The 22,965-nt window shown below is 35.8% G+C and overlaps 1 protein-coding gene across 1 annotated transcript in view; it reads right to left on the bottom strand.

Moving 5' to 3' along the window:
- CFAP47 (cilia and flagella associated protein 47) overlaps positions 1–22,965 on the bottom strand; it is a gene marked incomplete at its 5' end in the record, with an annotated part of 294,184 nt that overhangs the window by 51,932 nt on the left and 219,287 nt on the right. The window contains 3 exons of the mRNA XM_083854475.1: positions 9,314–9,409; positions 15,901–16,057; positions 17,726–17,830. Coding sequence (XP_083710601.1) covers positions 9,314–9,409; positions 15,901–16,057; positions 17,726–17,830 — 358 coding nt within the window. The remainder of the gene's footprint in view (positions 1–9,313; positions 9,410–15,900; positions 16,058–17,725; positions 17,831–22,965) is intronic.

The raw sequence follows: 22,965 nt of genomic DNA, 5'->3' as shown, positions 1-22,965 counted from the left end.
GTTTTTTGAGCTTGGTATCAGCAATGCAGTTAAAAGAATAAATATTGTTTAAACCTAAATATTATTGTAAGATGCAAGGTTGTTACTAATGTTGATGACTGAAGGTATCAACCTGATCTTCAGGTAAACAAGAAGGATTTCACATAAATATTGTAAAAGCTGAAAGTAAGAGCCTGAATGCATCATAAAAGGCAGAGAAGAGAAAGAAAAATTTTTGCTGAGACACATGAAGAGAGAAGGGGTTCTAGTGATGTGCATTCTTTTTGCAAATACACTCAGGCAGGTACAATCCCAATGGCTTTATCTAAACAAAACAGGCCCTGCCTAATCATTCAGGCTTTGTGACAGAAAAGTAAATCAGGGAATCCAAATTCCCCCTGGTAACTGAAAGATATCAATTTTTAATGAGACTGTGAATAATTTATTATCTTTCCCATAAAAAAGATATTTTGAATAATTTGTTAATCTTAGTAATAGTATGACAAAATACCTAGGGAAGAATGAAAGCAGCAGAGTATGAAGAATATAATGTTCATTTAATTAAATTATTCCCCCCCCCCCTTCAGAGAACAGCTTTAAAGACCCCATTTGGCAAGAACTGGAGCTACAGCATTATTGATGCTGGTTATATCTTATAAGCAAGGAGAAATATATAATTTTAAGGTGAATGTATAGATTATGGGCATAATAAAGTATTTATCAAAAAAACAATTAGCCACACAAATAATCTCACCTCTATTCACACCACAGTAGCTAGAACACATGCCTGAAATTTACATTTTCTGTAATTACAATGCAAGTGAGGCAGATGTCTAAATTTAAATTCTTTGCTATCTGGGGATTGTCTTACCTACCTGAAATTCATCAGATTCAAATATGCTACTGATCCAAGACTGAATAACCTGAATTCATCTTTCCCAATAATGAATAATCTGACTTGTGAATCCAACTGCTAGCAGCTATTTCAATTAATCACATACCCTACCACAACACCAACCGTATTCTTCGAGTGTGTATAAACTTTAATATGGGATGTTTAGGGGAGAGAATATACCCCCTCTTAAATGTTAAACCTCCTTATTCAGCAGGACCTTTTCTGCTACTTGTAAAAAATATTGTATCTAGCTATCAAATAAAGTGCAAAACTAAAGCTCAGACAACACAGAATTTGCCATGAAGAAGAGAATGCACATCTGCCCAGAACACCGTCAGCTTTCCTAAGTCAAACAACTAGTCCTGACAACTTTGTGACTAAATTAATGAATAAAAAAATAATACAAAAAAACCCTCTCTCTTCTTCCCTTTCAATTTGTTCCTGACTGCAATTGAGATTTCATGTAATTACAACTCAGAACATTTTCAGATAGCAAGAGAAATGTGTATCTATTGAAGGGTGGTAAAACTCTGAGTAGAGAAGGTAGACAAAAGAATCTATAGAGCTGTGGAAAATGGGTAGAAGCAAGTTAATTGTTTGGCAGGACAATTATGGAATGACCTGATTGTATAAATTTGAATTGTTTGATTGGGTTTTACAGAAATGCAAGATTAAAAAAAAAAGAGACACTCTTGGGTAACACACCTGAGTCTGTGTCACATTGCACAGAATTCCAATAGAGATTCCAGGCACATCCTGCTGTTCACAGCACTTAACAGAGTACCAAGGGTTTGCAAAAACATCTTACCCTCATCTTTTGAATACCTGTGCCCAGTGACTCCTCACACTGCGCTGGAGCCTGCACTTCTAAGAACATCTCATGATATTCGGAATGAGAAAAAAAAGGGTCAGAACAGGGACTATCATAGATGTCGAAAAAGCTTAACACTTGGGAAATAAGACCTTTAAAATAAAGCTGAAATACATAATGTTCTGCAAGCCAAATTCTGATTAAGAAAAACCTTAATGGTTCCCTGACTTTAAACTGTACACCACTATATTGAGAATTCTGTTACCACTGTGGGTAAAAATTGTTGTTTAACTACTGAATGCATACTACATGTATATACGTATATATATAATTTTACTTTCTCTTAGCTTCTGTCTTCATCCATTCTTCACGGACTTAAAGAAAAAAAAATCAATGAAAACATTTGGCAAAAAATGCCCTAGAAAAACTCAGTATATGAAAAAAAGAACATCAGTTCAACAGTGTAATTATCAAGCACTTTTAAGGCATAAAAACATTAAAGTTGAAACATCAGCTTCAATAATGCCTTCTGGCATTTATGCTTTAAAATAAAATCTGTGCCCTGGACAGTTACTTAATAAGGTAACTTTAAACTGTCTTCTCTCCTGGAAAGTACACAGTAATTAAAACAAACAAACACAAGAAGGAGAAGGTTAAGTCAACTAGCTCTTCTTTCCCTCAAATCCTCAGACCTACTTTTGAAATTCATCATGATCTCCCATCTCCAAATGTTCTTACAGAAAAGGTTCAATTTATTTCCCACACATACCTCACCTCCTCATTTTAAAATGTTAAGGGAATATTTTCTAGAATTCTGTAATTATTTACAACTTCTATAGGAAAAAAAAATCTGTAATTGTTCCAAATTTTGATACATCTTTTTCTATTAATACCAATGCCAGCAGGATAGGGTGGGGTTTTTTGTTTTTTCTTTCATTTTTAGTCTTTTATCCTCTCTCAGCAAGGTTATACAAGCATCTTCAACACACATTCAATGTTTCTCAGAACTCAACAGCAGGATAAATAAGGAAAGTCAATGTAGAAACACAAATAAAGAAAAGCAACAGCAAAACCAAAAATTCCAGTTTTCAGTCAGAAAATTAGCTAGTTTAGGGTAGGAGGGAAACCTACCCTTCACTGTATGTTTGGGTGCCAGCATGAATGTGGAAGTGTCTTGCACAGATGAATTAATGGGAGACAGAGATGTCATTGTTCCAAGAGCAGAGGAGAACAGGGAAAATGGAAATGAAACAGACATCTAGAAAATCAAGCCTCTTAATTCACTCAAGAAACAACTGCTTGATATTGCTGGTAATTTCCCCACCATGCATATGCTGCTGGAAACAAAAGGATAGTGCAGATATTTTTTCATAGCAAATTTAGAGCTACACGTAGATTTACTGAGTAATTTACAGGTTGAAACAAATCTGTATCTCTGGAGTTTTCACTGGGTTTATTACCTAAACAGGTGAAGGCTAGAAACAAGAATCAGGAAGAAGGGAGGAATTAAGCAGTTCTGTCTTATTCAAGGGCACATCCTGACTCCATCTTGTCCATCCACAGCTGTTATCAAATAAATTAGCAGCAATATGCTATTCTAAGTCAAAATTAATCATCTTTTCAATTTCTAGTTCTATTGAAGTTAAAGGAGATAACTTCTTATCAAGTTATAAAACAGAGCAGATATTTTTAAATAGAGAAACAGGCCAAGATAATGTGAAATAACAGCCTCCCCTGCGGCTGATTTGCATAGTTTAAATGCTCTGAAGTACTGTACTCTGGATGTTCAGTAACAAATCATGATATTCTGAAGGAAACCTACTGTACAGCCTAGCTAAAATCTGTGAGGCAATTATAGCCTGAAAAATCAGTTTTTTGTGATAAACCCACATGGGAAGTGTTATGTGAATCTGTGTGAGACTATGCAAAATCTGGCTTTGTGATGTCTTCCCTTCTTTTGCATCCTGAACATCTTTTTCCTTTTCTCTTCTTTTGTAACATCAGGAGAGCATGCTGAAACAGATAAATCATTTCCTTACCCAGTCAAGGGAATGTACTGTTCTACTCCTTCAACTCACAGGATTGTTTTTAAGAGAACAGTAACAGAATATTTGTTTATTGTTACAGTGCTGCCTTTTGCTTCCTTAACTTATTTCACTAGAATGGATTCATGGCAAACACATATAAAGATTTGTCTACAACAAATACCTGTAAAGAAAGTAAAATTCAAAGGTAAAAAGAGGGCATATAACACATCAAATAAACGTATGTAAAATATGTATGGCATGAAGAGATTGCAGAGAAGTACAAAGAAAAATCTTTAAGCTTTGTCCTTCTTTATATTAGACAGCACATATAGGACACAAATATTAGAAGGCTTAAAAGGCTTATATTAGAAGGTATACACATGATACTTATATTAGAAGGCTTAAAACATGACACAAAACTTTCCCTACTGGTTTTCCCTACATGAGCACAGCCTCAGGTGGGCTGTGGCTTTAGAGAGCTCTCTAAGGTTTTCCTTGCTGACAGCAGAGACAACCAGCACTCAGGAATGGCACCAGCTTCAACTCATTGATTTTGTGAGCACAACTCTCTGGACATAAATCTGGCTTAGACCACATCATTTGTGCTGTCACGTGCCAGGACTGAGTGATGACATCCTCTGTCAGCTGTAACATGAGGACACTGCTCTTTCAGAATGGGAGAGGCAAGCCAGGGTGATTCAGCAATCAGGAAAATGCCATGTGGATGGATTAGGCAGGGATCCCACGCCTTCCTTTCTGCTGGGAATGTCACAAAGCAAATCTACATCTGCACAAGCTTCCAGGTACCATGACAGTACATCAGAGCAAAATGAACAGCTGGAGGTTTAAACAAGGAACAGTCACACAAACACATACCCAAATAGGGCCAGGAAGGGAAGTCACTGTTTCTTGCATAGACTAGGTTCAAGAAAGCTATTTTGTGGGAAGCATAAACAGCAATTCCTTCAAAAGCACATATAATCTTTTGAGTAACAGTCCAGCTGTCAGTGATGCAGAGTCTAAGTAGGTACAGCAGAGCACCCCTACTTTGGATTAAATCTACTGAGAAAAGTAATAAGGTGTGAGAAAATACCTAAGAAACAACTCAAGGACTCAGTAAAAAAGTTCTGAAGTAAAAAGCTATAAAAAAATTATGGAAAGAAAACAAAGAATCAGAAGGTGGTAACCCAGCAATATCATGGATGAACCCATTCCAAGACAAAGGCTGACCTGTCCTCAAATGACTAATGACAACCTGGGCAGCAAAGGTACATCCCATGTCTCACTGGGAATACTGACCATGGTAATACCCAGCCCAGAAGTGTGTTAGTCCTGGTTATCTACTGCATGTATCAGACCATAAAACAAATCTGTGTATTCTGAAATTACACAAATCCTGTTTGCAAAGTCTCTCTCTACACAGCAAAAGATGCCCACACCAAAAGTGATCCTGGAAGGAAGGAATCTCATATTCTGAGGAGGAGGACAAGTAGGCTTTTCAATCAGAGGACAAATCCAGTGAAGATGGTATTAAAATATTCTCATGAAGCTCCTGGTTAAGCGACCACCAACTCCACGGGGCCTCCAACCACTAGGGACAATCATCAAGCTACAACAGGATACACCCTGTCAGTAAACCTTTCTCTGACAGACTGGTGCTGAGGACACATGCACCTTAAATTTTTCTGCTAGATATCCAACAGCCAGTAATTCCCCATCTAGATGCAGTCTCCAATCAGCCAGCCTCTGTTTTATATTCATAGTAACATAACAGAACTGAAGTTAAGCCTGACTCTGTGCACTGAATTGACCCTGGAGTTAATCCTGGACCCTCTCACAAAGCCAGCCCTAACAGCCCCTCAGGAACAGGGACAGAAGTAGTAGTAGGGTATAAAAAATTGAGATGTTAAAGGCAACCTGATCTAGCAAACTTTGCCCCTTCCCAAAAAATAACAGACAGTAGAGTAGAAAGAAAAGATGAACTGCAGTCCTGAAACCTAAATATACCCACGGCTGGAGGAGCACTAATAGCTGTAGCCACTGATGGCTGCCTTCAACAGAGCCTCTGACAGAATTTATAAAGCATAAAACTGTTTCTGCTCATTGTAAGAGACCAAACCCTGGTCATAAAATACAGTTAAAACACAAAAGAGGAAAGAAAACTTAGTATTTTCCAGCATGTTTTCAAAATAATCTGCTAGAATGGAAAAACATTTCTCACAGCTCTTTATCTTTTTTCCTTTTCTCTGGCTCTTAAAGTCATTTTGAGATAATGAAAACATTATAAAAGAAACAGAGAGGAACTAAGGACAACCAGGGCAACCAAGTATGTTAGTTTTGTTGTTTTCTTCAGTCCTTGAAACCAATAATAAGAAAAAACAGACTGTGCATACAAAATGACTGAAAGAAAATAGCAGATGTAAATAAGTATAGAATTCAAGAAGCAAATCTTGAAAACTAGTATTTTAGGGAAACGGCCTGAAGACCTGAACAAAATTTATGCCATTTCTGAAGTGAAATTAGTTTAAAAGCCAAGTTATCTCTAATCACAGTGGACTGTGACATGACATAAAAAGTATGCTAAAAGGCTTTCTCAAAGAATCTTGAATAAAATATGAAACTGTAATAGTAACGTTTCCAAAGAGCATACACGGAAATTCAGTGTCTCAAACTTGATTGCCATCAACTGGTTTTACACTGCAGGCAGTTTTTTGGAAAATGTCTCACATTAAATACATTTATCAAATATATTTCCTCTTTTCTTCCTAAGTGGTCGGCAAAGTTAACAAATATATATATTTTACACAAAACCAAAGTTAGAAGAAAAAATTAAAGAGCTAATCATGGAGTTCTCCATGGGGAAAGATAAACATGAGACAGGTGACATGGCAGCTTAAAATACAAAAGTTTTAAGTTATAAAATTTGTGCTGAAATATGGAGAGGGATATCTAAAAAGCAGGTTCAGCTGATTGCCCTGTTATTGCTCCTGTTTGATGCTGCACCAAGTGATTACAACAGAGAGGCTTATTGATCACCCAGAACAGCAGCTAAGCCATAAAATGGGATGACTGGAGGTTGAATGCAAAATGAGAACAAACCTTCACTATGAGGACTGGGTGAAGTAACACAGTTTGTGTTACTGGAAAGCCAGGACAGGAAAAAGGATACTCTGCTCTGAGTACCAACTTCACAGCATGACTAATATTTTGGATTTCTTGTGAAAGGATGATGACAAAATGATTCCTAGATCCTCAGACTATCTCACTATTTCTGAATTTCTACCTCCAGCTTTTAGAGTGAATGAGAGAAAAACAAGTAATTAACTAGCAATAAGCACAGTTTTTCCATAAGTATTCATTTATTGCTCATAAAGTGATCTAGCAATCATATTCCAGCAAGTCTATCAAGAATAATATTTAGTTCTAACACATTTTCAAAGCATTGGGTTTTTTTAATAGGGAACAATGGTAAGCAGTAACACCTGCATCTAACCTGATCTTCATCTACTTATCATATCATTAAGATATTCCAGACATAAAAAGTGAGGAAAAAGTACACATTTTAAAGATGGCTTCGCTCCTCAAATATTTCTTATATTTGTGAAGTGATTGTACTTTCAGTTTTACTGTGCACAGGAATTAGATTGTTTTGGACAGTTGCTCACTGCTTCTGTGGGAAAAATAATATATATAGGGTCATGACAAAAGTTACAGCTTTTATCTATGTCTGTGTAAAATGTGCTGGTTTCAGCTGGGGTAAAATTAACTTTCTTCCCAGTGGCTGGTACTGGGCAGTGTTTTGGATTTGTGTTGAGCACAGTGATGATAATACAGGGATGTTTTTGTTACTGCTGAGCAGGGCTTACACAGAACCAAGGTCTTTTCTGCTTTTCCTACTGCCACACTGATGAGGAGACTGATATGCATGGGAGACTGGGAGGAGACACAGCCAGGACAGGTGACCCAAACTGACCAAAGGGATGTTCCAGACCATCTGGTATCATGGCTCAGTGTATAAGGTGGCAGAAAGAAGGAGCAAAGGGGGATGTTTGGAGTGATGGGGTTTGTCTTCCCAAGTCACTACTGATGGGGACCTGAAGACGGCTGATCACCTGCCTGCCCTTGAGAAGCAGTGAATGAATTCCTTGTTTTGCTTTGCTTGTTTGGCTTTTATTTTCCCTATTAAACTGTCTTAGCCCACAAGTTTTCCACCTTTTACCCTTCCAATTCTCTCCCTGGTCCTGCTGGTGGGGGAGTGAGTGAGTGGCTGCTTGGGGCTTGGCTGCTGGCTGGGATGAAATCACAAGAAATCCAAATACATATAAATGACATGACATCCAAATCAATTTGTACACTTCTTTTTCTTCTAAATCCTGCTTTCCATACCACCTAGAAATGTTTTGAGGAATAATAAGCTTCCAGAAGGGAAAACAAAAAAAGTTCCTCGCTAGGAACAGAAAGGTCTGCAATATCCTTTACAAAATAAAGATCTGTCAAGTACATCTTAAAATCATAGCATATGGCAAATTTTTCTGAATGAAATTGTAAACAAGTGATCCTCATTTCATATTTCTAAGCAAGGTCTTTAATGTGAGCTAGACACTGTTTCTTCAAGGAAAATGGTATGGTTTATTCTGATATCTCTGTTCACATGAAACAGATGCTCCCACGTATTTGTGGGGGATATGAGCAAAAAAAATTAATTTCTTTGGTAAATAATTGAAGATATGAATAATTTAACTGTGTGTTCTGAAATCAGAAAGCATATCCGAGAAGTAATCAGTAGAAATAATTAATAAGAAAAATATTTAAAATAGGTACAGAAATCTACTTATCTTCTATACTTCAGCAGTGAATAATTTTAAATTATTAAAATATGCAATTTCTGTGATAATACAAGCCTTATAATAACACCAGATAAATCAAATAAATAATTATCATATACAAGTCAAAAATAAATTTTGATAAAATTACAGCACTAAAGTCAATTCATTTGTTTCATATACCATCTCAGATCAGATATGACCAGCAATGACATCTAAAATTTAATTCAGGATATTAAACCAAATAGTCTAATTCTTTCTAGATAGTTTTTTAAGTGGAAAGTACTGTTTCCTTTATTTTCCTATGAAAATGTTCCCTGTATTATAAAACTATAGACCAGAATTATCTCTAAAACCTCCAGACAAACAACAAATAAACAAAACCAAAACCCAACACATAATCCCCATAAACAAAACAAAAACTACCTGAAGTGACTGACAAGGCTTAAGAGAAACATAAGTGTATTTAGAATTAAATAGTTTTCATTTTTGGTTTCTGTTAATTTGATAAAAATAAAAATAGTTACAACTGTCTAACTCTTGGAATTTTGGAATTTCTTTCCTCTTCTTTTTCTTGTTAACTGATCCTTTGAATGACAAAAATTTTATTTTGTAATTTTCTTAGTAATAATAATTGTAAGTAATTTTCTTAGAAATAACATATTTTTCCACTCTGGTACTTCATGTTTCAGGAAACTGTGACTTGTTGCAGGTTAAGGTGATAAAATAAGTAACAATAATAGTTTAAATATGTATTAAGGGTTAAGAAGTTACATACCTAGTGGCTGTTTAATCGTAAGTTGAAAAACAGATTCATTATAGGTGGTGTGGGACAGGACAGATTCACTCAGATGCTCATTCAACAGCTCCTGATCTAAAAAAAAAAAAAATTAAAATAATTTGTGGAAACCCATTTAGAATTTAAAATTGATGGAACAATTTCCCCAATAAAACAGCTTCACAGACAGATGAGCTATAAAATACATCCTTGAAAGGGGCACATGGTCCCTTTTTTCCCACTCTTCTTAAAGGTTCTCTCAGTATTTTCCTCATTGTGAAGGGGAGATACAATGTGGATATCTTTTTAAAGAGAATTAAAATGAAATAGCATCAGGAACATACAAAGTTTAAAATGTTTTCAGTTAAATAACATTTATGGATTACAAAAGAAACTGTTTTCTAAATGAAAAAATCAAATAGCAATGAAAGCCAATGGTGACATGAAATATAAGAGACATGAAATATAATTCAGGCCCAGCAGTACAGACATAGCTCCAGACAAGAACTGCTTTCTTGTTGGCAAGTTACTGGATCAACTGACAGATCAGTTCATAAAGACAGAGGATTTAGACATTATTTAGATTGTTTCACTGATCACTGTCAATACAGTGGATAAATGAAAAATGAGATAGGAAAAACTGGTCTGAAGTCAAATTTTATGAATAGGTTTTGGAACTGTTCAAGCAGCCAAAGGAAATTCCTTGTAGAAATATGTCTGGCAGCTCAATCCAAGAACCTGAGACCAATAGATAAAGTCTATCTGTAAAATATGTCATATTAAAGTTTGGTAACACTGAATGATGAACTGCTGACAGGAAGACAGGATACACAGAACTCATCCAACAGCCAGGGAAGACTGTCATTTGGGGTTATGGGACAAAGTTAAGCTGGGTTTAAGAAAGAGAATAATGATTGAAGATGTTCAGGAAGGCAGAGAACAGCTCTCTTGGCACCAGCATTCGTGGTCCTTGTAAGAAGAGAAACAGCCCCAAATTTATTTCATCACAAGAACAAGGTTTCAGGTTTCAGAAACCAGTTTAGAGGTTCAAAGTTAGATTTGCAAACTATGAGGAAATACAAAAAGAATTGAAGGGTCTTTTCCAAAATATTAAAAGATGGGTGCATAAGAAAAGCCAACACACTCATTTTAATATATCAATAAAACAACTGTATTATCTTTCCTGACTTGAGAAACTGCAGTGGCAAAAACACAGCTGTAGTGAAATCTTCCTCTATAAAGCTAATTATTCTGTAAGAATTATTTTCTATCTTTTTTACAGGATGTTAATAAGCTGAACACTTTAAATTTCCCCTACTAGAAGAGTTTTGCAAACTGCAAAATATATGGTATTTTTTAGTTTCTATCCTTCTACACGTTCAGCTAAAAAGTGATTTTCACACAACTAGCTAACTAATCTCCAGAGATATTTTTTAATGAATATAGTTTCACTGTATGAAATTAAAGGCACTAGGTAATGCTTCATGATGCTTCAAAATTGCATTTATCAGTTCAGAGGTGCATTTATAAATTGCACATTATTTTTTTAATTGGTAGCTAAAATAACGACTTGAATGATGGCACAGTCAGCACAAAGTGATGTTAGCACTTGTATTCTAAGCTGGCTAGATGAATGAAAATAGTATTTCTTTACATTTTTACTGTTTCACTCTAACATTGACACACACAGATATATGCAATAATACTTAGTCCAATATATTTTGTCTGAACAAAAAATGACCAAGTAGCAGACTTGTCTTTGAGTATTTAGTTCAATTGCAGAAAGCCCCAGAAAGCAGTTTGAAAATATTTTGCAAAGTACATTTAAAAAGTTGCAATTCTAGTTTGGAAATCTTTGAATGGAAAAAGACACAGCCAACCTACTGTGAAATGCAGCCTTATCTTGGACATAGGGTAAGTTTTAATAAGCAATTTATACACTGCCAAAGATATCAGTTTTGCTACTGCAGGTAAAACCGGATTCCAGAGGAATGAATCCACCTCCCTTATCCAGTTCCTAATTACTGTTGTAGCTTTAATCTTTTCTTTGAGCACAGCCCTTCAAGCTCGGAAATGAATATCCTCTATAAAAGCTGTCACAATGTTTTTCTTGAACTATATATTTGGACCACTGAAAATATGAAATGAAATTGTCCACACTGACTGAAATAAAGCATTATGGTATTAACAAACCACTAATACTTAGGGATAATTCTTATACAGGCTAGCTCTGTGGGCTCTGGTTTACACTGGAGATTTTAGTAGTTTTAATTATTTATATCATTTTTGTTGCTTCTAAAAAAACCTTTTGGTAGAAATACTATACAGTGGTATTTACAGAAAAGCAGTATCATTCAACCTGAAACAGCTGAACTAGTGCAGATTGCTAAACCATCTGTGACAAGAGTTTGCATGCTCTGTAGTTCCGGTCATTGGCTCATTTTGGGGGAAATTTCCTACTGTCAAATAAACATTATTCATATGACTATTCTTAATGTAGCTGTGAATACTGATGTGAGTAAGAGCTGCACATTTAAGCATCCAAGTGTCTAAATCCTGGGAAGAAACCTTACTGGAATTAAATCCAATACGAAAATATCTTGTTTAAAGAGGTCCAGCGTGGTAGTAGCAGTAGTTTTACTTGGTCTATAATTATCCTGAACAGAGGACTGTTTGTGCTACAAAAGCAGTCAAAATTCACAGAAAGAAACATTTCTGAGGAATAATGCTCTTGGGTTTGACAAAGCTTCAGAAATGCAAATGAAAACTTCAGAAATGATCCAGATAGGACAATTCCCAATTAATGTCTACTTTAATTCTTGAACTCTTCAGTTCTACACATAATTTCACATCTATATAGGGCAGAAACTGTCTGTGGAATGTTAGTTGAAAACAAGACAGATAACTTGTGTAATTTTCTTTAAAGCATGAAGTAAATCTATAAATGTTGATATTTATTGCTGTTACACTTTAAATTAGATGCCTTATTTTCATTGTTGACACACTGAATTCTCTTAAGAAGAGGCACATGGTCTAAAAGACAATTTTTAAAGATCAAGATCAGTCAAGCATGTCACTCTGACTTCTGAGTTGCTGCCTTCTGTTTATTTCCCCATTCCACCCTATTTCCGGCCTCCAGTAACACCAGCAATAAGCCTGAGATATTATTGCTCAAGATATGTAAGGGCCAGGAATGCTAAACTGAACTTATGCATCCACGATTTTGCTCATAAGACTAGATTCCTCTTCCTCTGGAAAGAAGGAAATAAGAATTCCAGTTAAGTATTCCCACACAAAGCAAATCATAGCAAGAACGACATCCAAATACAGCTTTAATGTTTAAATCAACTATCTTGTTGTAATTAAAACAAAGCAAACTTTATGTACAGGTCACCAAGAGCAACTGTATTAGAAAATTAGCATTGAAATTAATCTGATTTAAAAATTCAAGATAGACTTTAAAAGACAGGTATGATTATTTTTTAATTAAGATTGTTGTATAGAATTTATTTTTTCAAAGAAGACCTTTTGTAATTCCACAGATCACAGAAACATTAGATCAGTTAGATCATCATGACATCAGGTCTACTGATGGGGAAAGAAAAATGAAGACTGAAACCTTGTGATGCATAAAAAAAACATTAGTCCTTCACTGTCTAAGTCAGATGCTTCTGTCTCTGTCACCTGAGCAACTCCCTGGGACAAGTTCATGGTCAACAGCGAGAAAGATGACTGTTTTCACTAAAACAATTAAACAATCCAATTTCCCCTGTTTCTCAGAATTTCACAATCTGCTAGGCTTTAGTTGCAATATTTAAACTCTTAAAATAATTTCTGATTAACTAGATCACAGATAAGTTTGATTATTCTTCTCCATTATTTTGTGAACAGCACACTGGATTGGCATTCTTACAAATAATACCTCATAATAATGGAATACTAAACTGTGCTCTCTGGCACCTGATTTATTCTCAGTAAGACAAGCAGTTTGCATCTCCTAATTGCTCTTGTCGTACAAATCAGAATGTCAGCCTGCACTTTCCACTAGAATAAAGCATCCTGCATTCATGAGATGTAACAGGAATCTTTATACCACAGATGTAATACATACCTACACTTCAAAAGTTTCTATAATCAGTTATTTCCTGGTCAACTAGGGTGGGTTGCACAGCTAGTAATTCACAGCACTTCTAATTCACACAGTCTGGCCTAAGATAAGCACACAGGGTAGATGGAGTAAGGGGAAAATACAAAGGGTTAACAATTTAGCATGAAAATTGCATTACTAATAATGTAAAAGTTCACTTTGTTTTCAGTTGTTCCTGAAACGATGAGTCGATGAACAAAGCAATTCAAAACTGAGTTGCACCAACAATTTATCAAGGTACCTCTGGACTGAAGTTCTACCATCCATCATGTCAGTTCCTCTCCTTAATTTACATTGCAATCTCTGTCATCATCCATGTCATTAATAAAGGTCTGGAATAATAGGGGCCCCAAAGCTGACCCCTGGGGTGCAGCAATCATTACCAGCCACCAGCTGAATGTCAAGATGCTGATCACTATCATTTGAGAACAACAGGTTCAGCCAAGTTTCCAATCCAATCAGCAGTCTGTTCATCAAGCCTAGACTTCCTTAGCTTCCAAACAAGAACATTACAGGATACAGTGACAAAGTCTTACTAAATCATAGTATATTACATCCACTGCTCCTCCTTTATTTGCATAATCACTCATTTCCATACAGAAGGCAATCGCATTTGTCAATCACGATTTGCACTTAGGAAATCCATCTGACAACTCCTGATTACCTTCTTGACCTTCATTAGCTTGGACATGGACTGCAAGAGAATGTGCAAATCATGGGCTACACACACTGCAAAAGGAAGTGCCCAGTGACCCCACCAGGGGTTCAAATGAGGCTGATCATCCTACTCCTCCCTCAGTCTTCCTTCTAGCACTCATCAGAAGAGGAAACAACAAAGCCTTTTCAACAGAAAAACCTTCTGATCATGAACTTTCACAGAAAAGTCTCACAATCATATTGGTCACCTGTTCTATTACATGGTGAATTTCACCTGGATTTATGGATATGATTCACTTGGCCTGTAAGCACTGAATATTTTGCATGCTGTTTCTTCTTTCAATATTTCCCAGAAGAGAACATCAACTAAAATTCACAAGAGATCTGGTCATTTACAAATGGTACTCTGTTTTTGACAGTCACGAATGAAAGTATTTCAGCAGTTAAGCAGGGTAAACTGCACTGAAGTCTGACCAAAAAAAAAAAAAAGCACCTGGTGAGCAAAAGTACAGAATGTTTAGCCATCAGACCAAGATGCTCTTGACCTTTTAGGTAAACATATTTCCAAGATCCCCCATATATAAACTGCATATGTGAACAAAGCTCTATTTTTTTATTTCTAATTCAGAAAGTAGAATTAAAAGCAAGAGTTTAATGCAACAAATAAACATGAATCTACAGTTTTTAAAAATCACATTTCTTCACTTATTCTATGTGTCACAAACCCTGAATCACAGCGCAAGTGTGTAAACACGGCTTAAAACTTACCTTGGAACAGGCTTGACCTTGCTATTCTCTTATGGTTTTGTTGCTATTTCTCTTATATTTATTTATTTATGAAGATAAAACTGGAAGATTTATCTTCATTTTTTTTTATTTGTAGATGCTAGGACATGTTTTGGCACCTGTTTTCTGATGCTACTCTAAATGTTACGTTCAAGTAGGTGGAGATTCAGAGAACCTTTTAAAGCCTTCTGATGCACTCGAAGTGAAATTGCCTCTTTGCCTGAGTAAATTTTAGTCATCAATGAGAATGTAGGATTTAGAACCTGAGTTCTAAATTTCAATTTCCAGAAAGAAATTGCACAGTTCCTTCAGGAAGGGAACCTGAGTTCTCTTTTCACAGCATTTGTGAAATCCCAGTATGGACAGTTACTTGTCGATCTCAGATAATTCTGGATCTTATATTATCCTTTAAAGCATGTTTGAAAATATTGATGAATCATACTTGCTTGAAATGTCATCAGAAAAAAACTCCAAAAATTCCCAAAGAAAACCTTAAAAATGTTTTGCCCTTGCCCTCTCTACTAAATTCTTTAGTTACCCAAAATTTGACCAAATAATTTAAAATATTTGAAGGTAATTAAGGAACAAAAGTAAAGCAAAGCATTAGCTATGTGGCTGAGGCACAGGTACCAAAACACATCGCAGGAGTCTCCTGTTACCAAAATGCTACAGTGCAGTACACAGCCAGCAAGCAGCTGCATATCCACATGGGGCTGGCATGACCTAAGAAGTTTTCTGTGAACACTTGGTACAGGTTTGTGCTCTCTCCTATCTCCCACAGCACACTCTACAGAGTTTTCAGGGCAGATGTGGAGAATACACAAGAACACAATTGCCAAAAAATGGGATGCGGAAAATTTAATCGCATCCCTTTCACACTTCTAATGGAACCCAAGGAGCTTAAATTCCTTTCTCCACTAAAAAAAAAAAAAAAAAAAAAAAAAAAAAAAAAAAAAAAAAAAAAAAAAAAAAATTAAAAAAATCCAAACACCTGTACCTGCCATCCTGATGTCTACCACCACGTTTTCAGTAGTTGGATTTTTGAAGGACACGACGATAGAGGAGTACTCGCCAATGCAGGAACTGATGGTGGCTGTTTCCATCTGCTCAGGAGGGAGTCCAGATCCTGACAGGTAAAACATCCTCTCTCCAAACTGTGAATGAAATGGGCCATTTTTTTATTATTTGATGAGTTGGAGCTGTACATTTTAAAGTATTTTCCCTACTTCTTTTTTCTGCTGTTCTCTGTCTCTGCTATAAGTGAACTTTATTTTTGCTTCTTTTTCTCTTTCTTCAAGCTGTTGTTACTCTAAGTATTGCTATCTGGAAATCGATAGTTTCATTTTGGAAGATGTCCACATCTCCTTTTTGTGTTTAATTTCTGTCCTATTTCAAGCACATAGCATTTAACTTCCACCCAGCTACTCAGAGCTTTCAGTGTAGGAAATGGCAAGATGCAGGTGGTTGCAAAAGCATAATTAAAAGCATATATAAAACTTGAAAGCAGTTGAAGTGAGAAGTTCTCTCCAGAAGACAAAGGAAGAAAGAAAATAATTCTTTGATGGGATAGCAGTAGAATAACACAAAAAGCTAAAAGTGCTACTCCAAAGATAATAATGGACATTATCCTTTAGACGCAGAAAAATCGAGGATATTGAAAAGAAATAGTAGATCTAAGATTTCTGTAGACCATCAGGTTTCAAAAATAAGGACGTTGTGTACTCTTGAACTGACCTTGGATATATACTATTCATATTAGAATTGCTGTCTCCTTGTTTTTATCCTTAATAAATATTTAAGAGAGATTCTGAAAATAAATGCTGTGACAACACTACCTGCAAATAACCTGCCTGTTCAACATACTTTTAGGAAAAAAAAAATTGCCACGTGACTTCCTTCAGTATTTGTTTTCTTCATCTAAAAGAATATTCACTTTTTTAGTATTACTTAAAACACTATTGAAAACTGCTAGTAGCACTCAGCTGGAATAATTCAAAGGTCAGCAGTCTCTTAGGATATCTGAAACTCAAAAAAAAAAAAAAACAAAAAAAACAAAAAAACAAAACAAAACAAAAAAAAAAAAAACCACAAAAAAACAAAAACAAAAAAACCAACCAAACAAACAAACAAAAAAAAAACAGAGAGGAAATTGCACAGAATGCACAGAATGCAAAGCCTTCATTTAACCACATCTTACATGACAAAATATTACCATTTACATTGTACTATCAGTTTTTCTTTTTTATTCCAGCTGTAATTTAAAAACATCTAATAGGTCATGTTGATTTACTTGTTTCTTGTTCAACTTTAAGAAATTCCAGAGAGAAAAAAGAAGTCAACCATTCTAAGGTGTTCAAAATAAAAAACATTTTGAGATAAAATGAAAGGAAGAATTAAGTTTTTCAAATGTGTAACCTTCTAAAATTCAGATCAGATAAAAAAAATGAAACTATTTAATTTGGGAGGGGGTTGGGAAAAACATCAAGAAATTTAATTTCAGAGGTGTTGCTCCTAAGAAATGCCAGTCTTCTAGTGTTAAAACCAGCAGAGCTCAGTAATGAGAAAGCTAAAATTATTCATTACCTGTTCTAGCTCCTAGGCCATTATGCCACATTTTAATACTGTAAATAGAACAATTTTTGTGTAAAACTAAGGACAAAACAAATTATAAGTTTTGAACATCATCGTGTTTGCTTGTTTATTATGCATCCAGTCACTAAATTTCACCTTGACCTACAGGCTGAACCTCTTACTTCCTTGCCTTTCATAAATAGTATGTAACCTGTATCCCAAGTGTTGTGGGCACAAACACATTATCATACCTTTGGGCATTTGAACGTTATTGTCGCCTTGTGATTCCGTGTTCCAAGGGCAGAGGGATAGAATTTCACGGGCAGATGAGTGGTGGAATGAGGAGGAAGAGTCAGCTGTACAAACACAAGAAAGAAGCAAAAGAGGAGAGTTAAGGGAGAGGAAATCAATTTCTTTGAGTCAGTTTCTGTTTTGTGCTTTGTACCAACAGCGTTGATGTGTATGTGATTAATGTGTTCCACCAGATGCATTTTCCCCTCTCAGCCAGCACAGGCTGCGAAGGCAGCGAGTTATTGCAGCAAACAATCCCAGTGGCAGTCCCTGCACGTCCACTGCCCAGCAGCTCCAGGGTTAGAACTGCCCCAAGGACACAGACAGCAGCTCCCAAACACCATCTCAACAGCACACCGAGGTCTGATCGTGCTGATGACACGAAGGGTTATCACAGTGACCCCACAGACACAAATGGGCTTACAAAGGAAATACATGCCAGGTTTTAATAAACCAGTGCTTTGTCTCTTCTCCTTACCCTTAGCAAAACCAACACTGTAAATAATGTTGTGAGTTTTCTCTTCACCTCAAGTGTTCTACTTGAGACTCAACTGCGCAGGCAAAAGCAAAGCAGCTGACTACAATGGATTAATCTCCATTTTCAAGAACTAGAGAGGCAGTAAATGAATTAAATTTTGAAGAATAAAAATGCCAATGCATTTAGAGAGTGATCAGCCACAATCACTGAATACACAATTACTATGATGATTTCTTTAATAAAAAACATGTATTGGACTTTTAATATTATATATGTCTAAATAATGTTTGCATGTAAGAAGAGATAAAAAGGCAATTGATTGATATTATGAGCAGTTAACCTGTGTTTCATAAAATGAATATAGTTTGCAATAAATGAAGGTCAAAGCAACACCCTACAACTGACAAAATGCACATGTAACTATCAACTCTTAGTGTTCCACCATGACTGAAACAGAAACTCCAGGAGAAGTGAATGTCCACATTTGCACCATCTTTTAACCTCCACAGCCTTCACTGGCCAGCCCCCCAGGTGGGCCTTCCACTCAACTGGCCAACCAGCACTGCCCCACTGTGTGATTGACGGATAACTCTGCCAATCGGAGGCTGGGATAGCACCACTCAGTGTGTGATTGATTGATTGATTGATTGACAGCTCAGCCAGGCTGGGGGTTCTGGGGTCACTGTCTCCCCACAAAGCAAGGCCTGGCCCATCCCCAGCCCCGTACACACAGACGTCTTGTCTTGGGACATTGATCTCATCCAGTCTCTGGCAGAGCCTTTGCTGCTTTTCCTCACTGCCCCATGGCTTTCCCTGCCATCCCAGAGCTGGGTCCATGCAGGAACCATGGTGTTCCTGGTCTTGGAGTCATCCCCTGGGCGCATTTATAGGGTAGAGTTACTTGGAACAAAACACAGATCCTTCCAAAGAGTGTTAAAATGATAATATATAAAAGCAAATATAATAAATGATTATATATAAAAACTTTAATTGAAAAGCCCTCAGCATGCACAATATGGCAATATGCACAAGTAATACACATATATATACAAGTAGTATACATATATATACACAAGTAGTTCTACAATTTTGATAAGGTTAATTGATTAGTATAGCTATCAAATACTGTCCAGTTAAAAGAGCAGTTGGTTAGGTAATTCTACCCCAGGTACTGCCCCATTGGAATTATTCCAAGGGTTTCTTTGCCTCATTTCTTTTGTGTCTTCTCAGATTCTGGCAGAAAAACAAAACTTCTTTGTTGTAGGCTCTCTTCTTGAAAATAAGACTAAACAGTATTTCAGAAATATGTTAGAAGGCTAGCTTATTGTTCTAAAATGTAGGGAAAAAAGGGTAGGAAAAGTACTAGAAGCTACAACCATGTATTAGCAGTCTCCCAAGCCACAAATACATGAAAAGATACAAAAATCTAAAAATCTAGTCATCAGTACCAGCTCAATGAGGGGTGGGGATGTTGATGTGCCTTGAACAACAGATATTTCTACTGATGTCAGTGGGAGGCAGGTTGTGCAGAATAGAGAGGACAGAGCTCAGGTGTGCTCAACTAATACACGAAACTTGAAAAGTTATTTTCTTTTTCTGGGGAGAAAGTTTTAAAGTAATTCATCAGACTACTGCCATAACACTTAATTAAACTTTCATTTGCAGTCCAGTTCCTACCTCCTAGTCAGACCCATTTATCAAATGAAGACCTACAAATAGAGAAAGAACTATAGTAGAAAACACCCTCTCCCAAATACTTTTGAATAAAATGAAAAAGTAAGTAAAGAGAGGATGGCATAGAATAAGAATACATAATTAAATTACCACTAAGATTTTTAAACATTGAGTAATTTCAGTAAAATATCCACATTTTTCAGAATAATAACTCTTCCACAGAGATGCAAACAGACAGGAGTTTGATTTTCAATAAGTATCACTTGACATATTATCATTACTCAGAACACGCACTGCCACAATGAATCAAAATAATCAGCATGGAGATATGATAATCCAGCAGACTGCCTGCTCTGAAAGCAGAAAGGATTGATAATTTTTACAGTATAGATTTGGTTTTAAAAATTCATTTTGTATTATACATTATGGTGTTCTGTGAATCCAAAAAGTAATTTGTGTTGAAATAAGCTCGGCAAAAAAAAAAAAATTACTTACTTTCTAGTGATATTAAAAAAAATCCTTTTAAAACTAGAATTGAGAAATAATGCTAAACAATATATTTTAATAAGTTCATAGAATCATTCAATCATTCAATTAAATATGCTGATGCTAACACATCTCCTGCCTTCCATTTTGCTTACATAAACAAGTGGCTTCCACGATACTCATGTGAAAAGGAACTGATTATCATTGCTCCTCATAAGATGTCAGATATAACAGTTCAAATACAGAAACTGAGTCTGAAGTTAGCAACAAATACATTATTTCTATTTTAAAATGAAGAAAGGAGGGCAATTTTTCATTAAATCCAAAAGCTTGCTCTCTACTCTGTACAAAACAATACTCGTGGTCATTAAGAAAATCCTTAAAGCTTGCACAGAGAGATTGCACTCCTCTCTGCCAGCCCTTTTCTATTAAGTTATTTGTCCTCAATAAAAATTGTGTTTCAAAGACAATCAGGAAAGAACACAGCTCAATGGAATAGGTTTAGGCAAGTTATAAGCCAGCAGAATAGCAAACTGAAGACTTACAGTGACAGTATGTTTCTTTTTGGCCACAGAGATGATCCTGTTTGTAAGATTTTTTGTATGTTGTAAATATATGTGTATATCAATATAACACACATATATGTGAAATACATCAACATATTTATATAGAGGAAAAGTAGTAACTTCATGATTGAAAAATTTTAGCTGTTAAATGCTGAACCTAAATACTTTTCTGTTAAAGACAAAGAAAGCTACAGACAGGACAGAAACACAAAACTCAACATCCCAATGACTTTTTGCCCAGACATCCCTAATACCCAACATGATAGTGAAAAACAAGTTGGAATTTTATAGTAAACTTATGTAAATTCACTTCCATTCTGGCTTTTAGATAATTTCACAGCATTTATAAACTTATTAAGTTAGTTTAGGGTTGACAAGAAGGAAAACAAATATTAGGCATAACTTGTTTAAAAAAAAATGGAAAAAAGATATGAAAAATCCCATTACAAGGGAATCCTCAAAAGCTTTTATCAAATTTTTGGAAGAAAACCAAGATGTTATGTTCCATTTAAACTGACTTAGCCACTAGTAAGATATGCAGTCTTTTCTCATTTTTATCAGTTTACAAAAGGCAACAATGCTGCTTCTAATTGACCTGAAGCTGACGAAGTATTTTAAATCTTTGAATTTCATGTAGATTTCATTATGCACCCTGAAGTTCAGGAATATTTGAGCCTATTCCAACTGGACCTCAGGAAAATGTATTATTAATGATGTCCATACTTGAAGTTGAATCAGATCTGTAGAAAATAACCCCTTGTGATATTTTGTTCCAAACTGAAACTAGAACAAACAAATTTCCACACACATGAAAGTATGATAATAATATTGGATTTATTTTTTTTTAATTCTTAAATATTAGTCAAAATTTTGTTTATTTATTTTAGGCAAATATCTTAACGGAAGAAAAAAAATTCTTTGATATCACTGTTAAATATGGTTTATCTGACATAACTAAGAGACTGAAGAAATCAATTTGAGACATTTTCTGATCAAGAGCCAAGTACATTCAAAAGTCCTACATCTTAGATAACATCAAAACAAATATGGAAATTTACATGAAATATAAAAGTGATTGACCTGACTCTACTAATTGTCTTCAAATATAATATATCTTCATTGGACAATCCTATCTTCAACCTATCGTTCTAATAATTTCCTCTTTTCTGTTGCCTTTCGTCTGAGAGTTGCACAAATCAGAATCTTTCTGCTGACAAGAAAGCATTACTTGCTTTAAAGAGAGCAGAAACTTGAATGATTAAGATGGGAAAGTTCTTCCACTCATAGCAAAGGCTTTGAAATGGGTATTAATATAAACCAATACCCAAAACATGGGGCATGGTTTATAAGTAGTAATCTTCTGGAAGCTGAATGTAGTGTGGAGGTACTAAGCCTAGGGTGCAAAATATTCAGGAGAAGAAAGCATCTGGAGTGCTGTCTCCAGTTCTGGGCTCCATGGTCCAAGAAAGACAAGGAATTACTGGAGAGGATCCAGCAGAGGCCACAAAAGTGACTGGGGGTCTGGAGCATCTCATGGGGAAAGACAGCAGGAGCTGGGCTGTTCAGTCTGGAGAAGAGACAACTGAGAGGACCTCATCAATGTACACAAGTATCTTAAGGGCAAATGCCATACTCTTTCCAGTGTTGCCCAGTGACAGGAAGTTCCATCTCAATATGTAGAAAAACTTTTTTCCTGTGTGAGTGGCAGAACACTGGAACAGGCTGCCCAGAGCAGCTGTGGAGTCTCTGTCTCTGGAGATATTCAAAACCTGCCTGGACACAACAATCCTGTGCAACCTCCTCTGGGTGAACCTGCTTTAGCAAGGGGCTTGGATTGGATGGTATTCACCACAACCATTCTATGATTCTGGGATATAAATCCCACCCCCAACTTTGTCATCAAAACTGAAGGAAATCTCATAACCTCTCCAGACATGTAATGGAAGAAATAGGTTCAAAAAGGGACAGCTAAATGAAATAAATATTAAGTAGTTGC

Source organism: Zosterops lateralis (genome assembly GCF_965231275.1).
Source record: "Zosterops lateralis genome assembly, chromosome: 2".
NCBI classification, from domain to species: domain Eukaryota; kingdom Metazoa; phylum Chordata; class Aves; order Passeriformes; family Zosteropidae; genus Zosterops; species Zosterops lateralis.
This window is presented reverse-complemented; position numbering and strand designations above follow the sequence as displayed.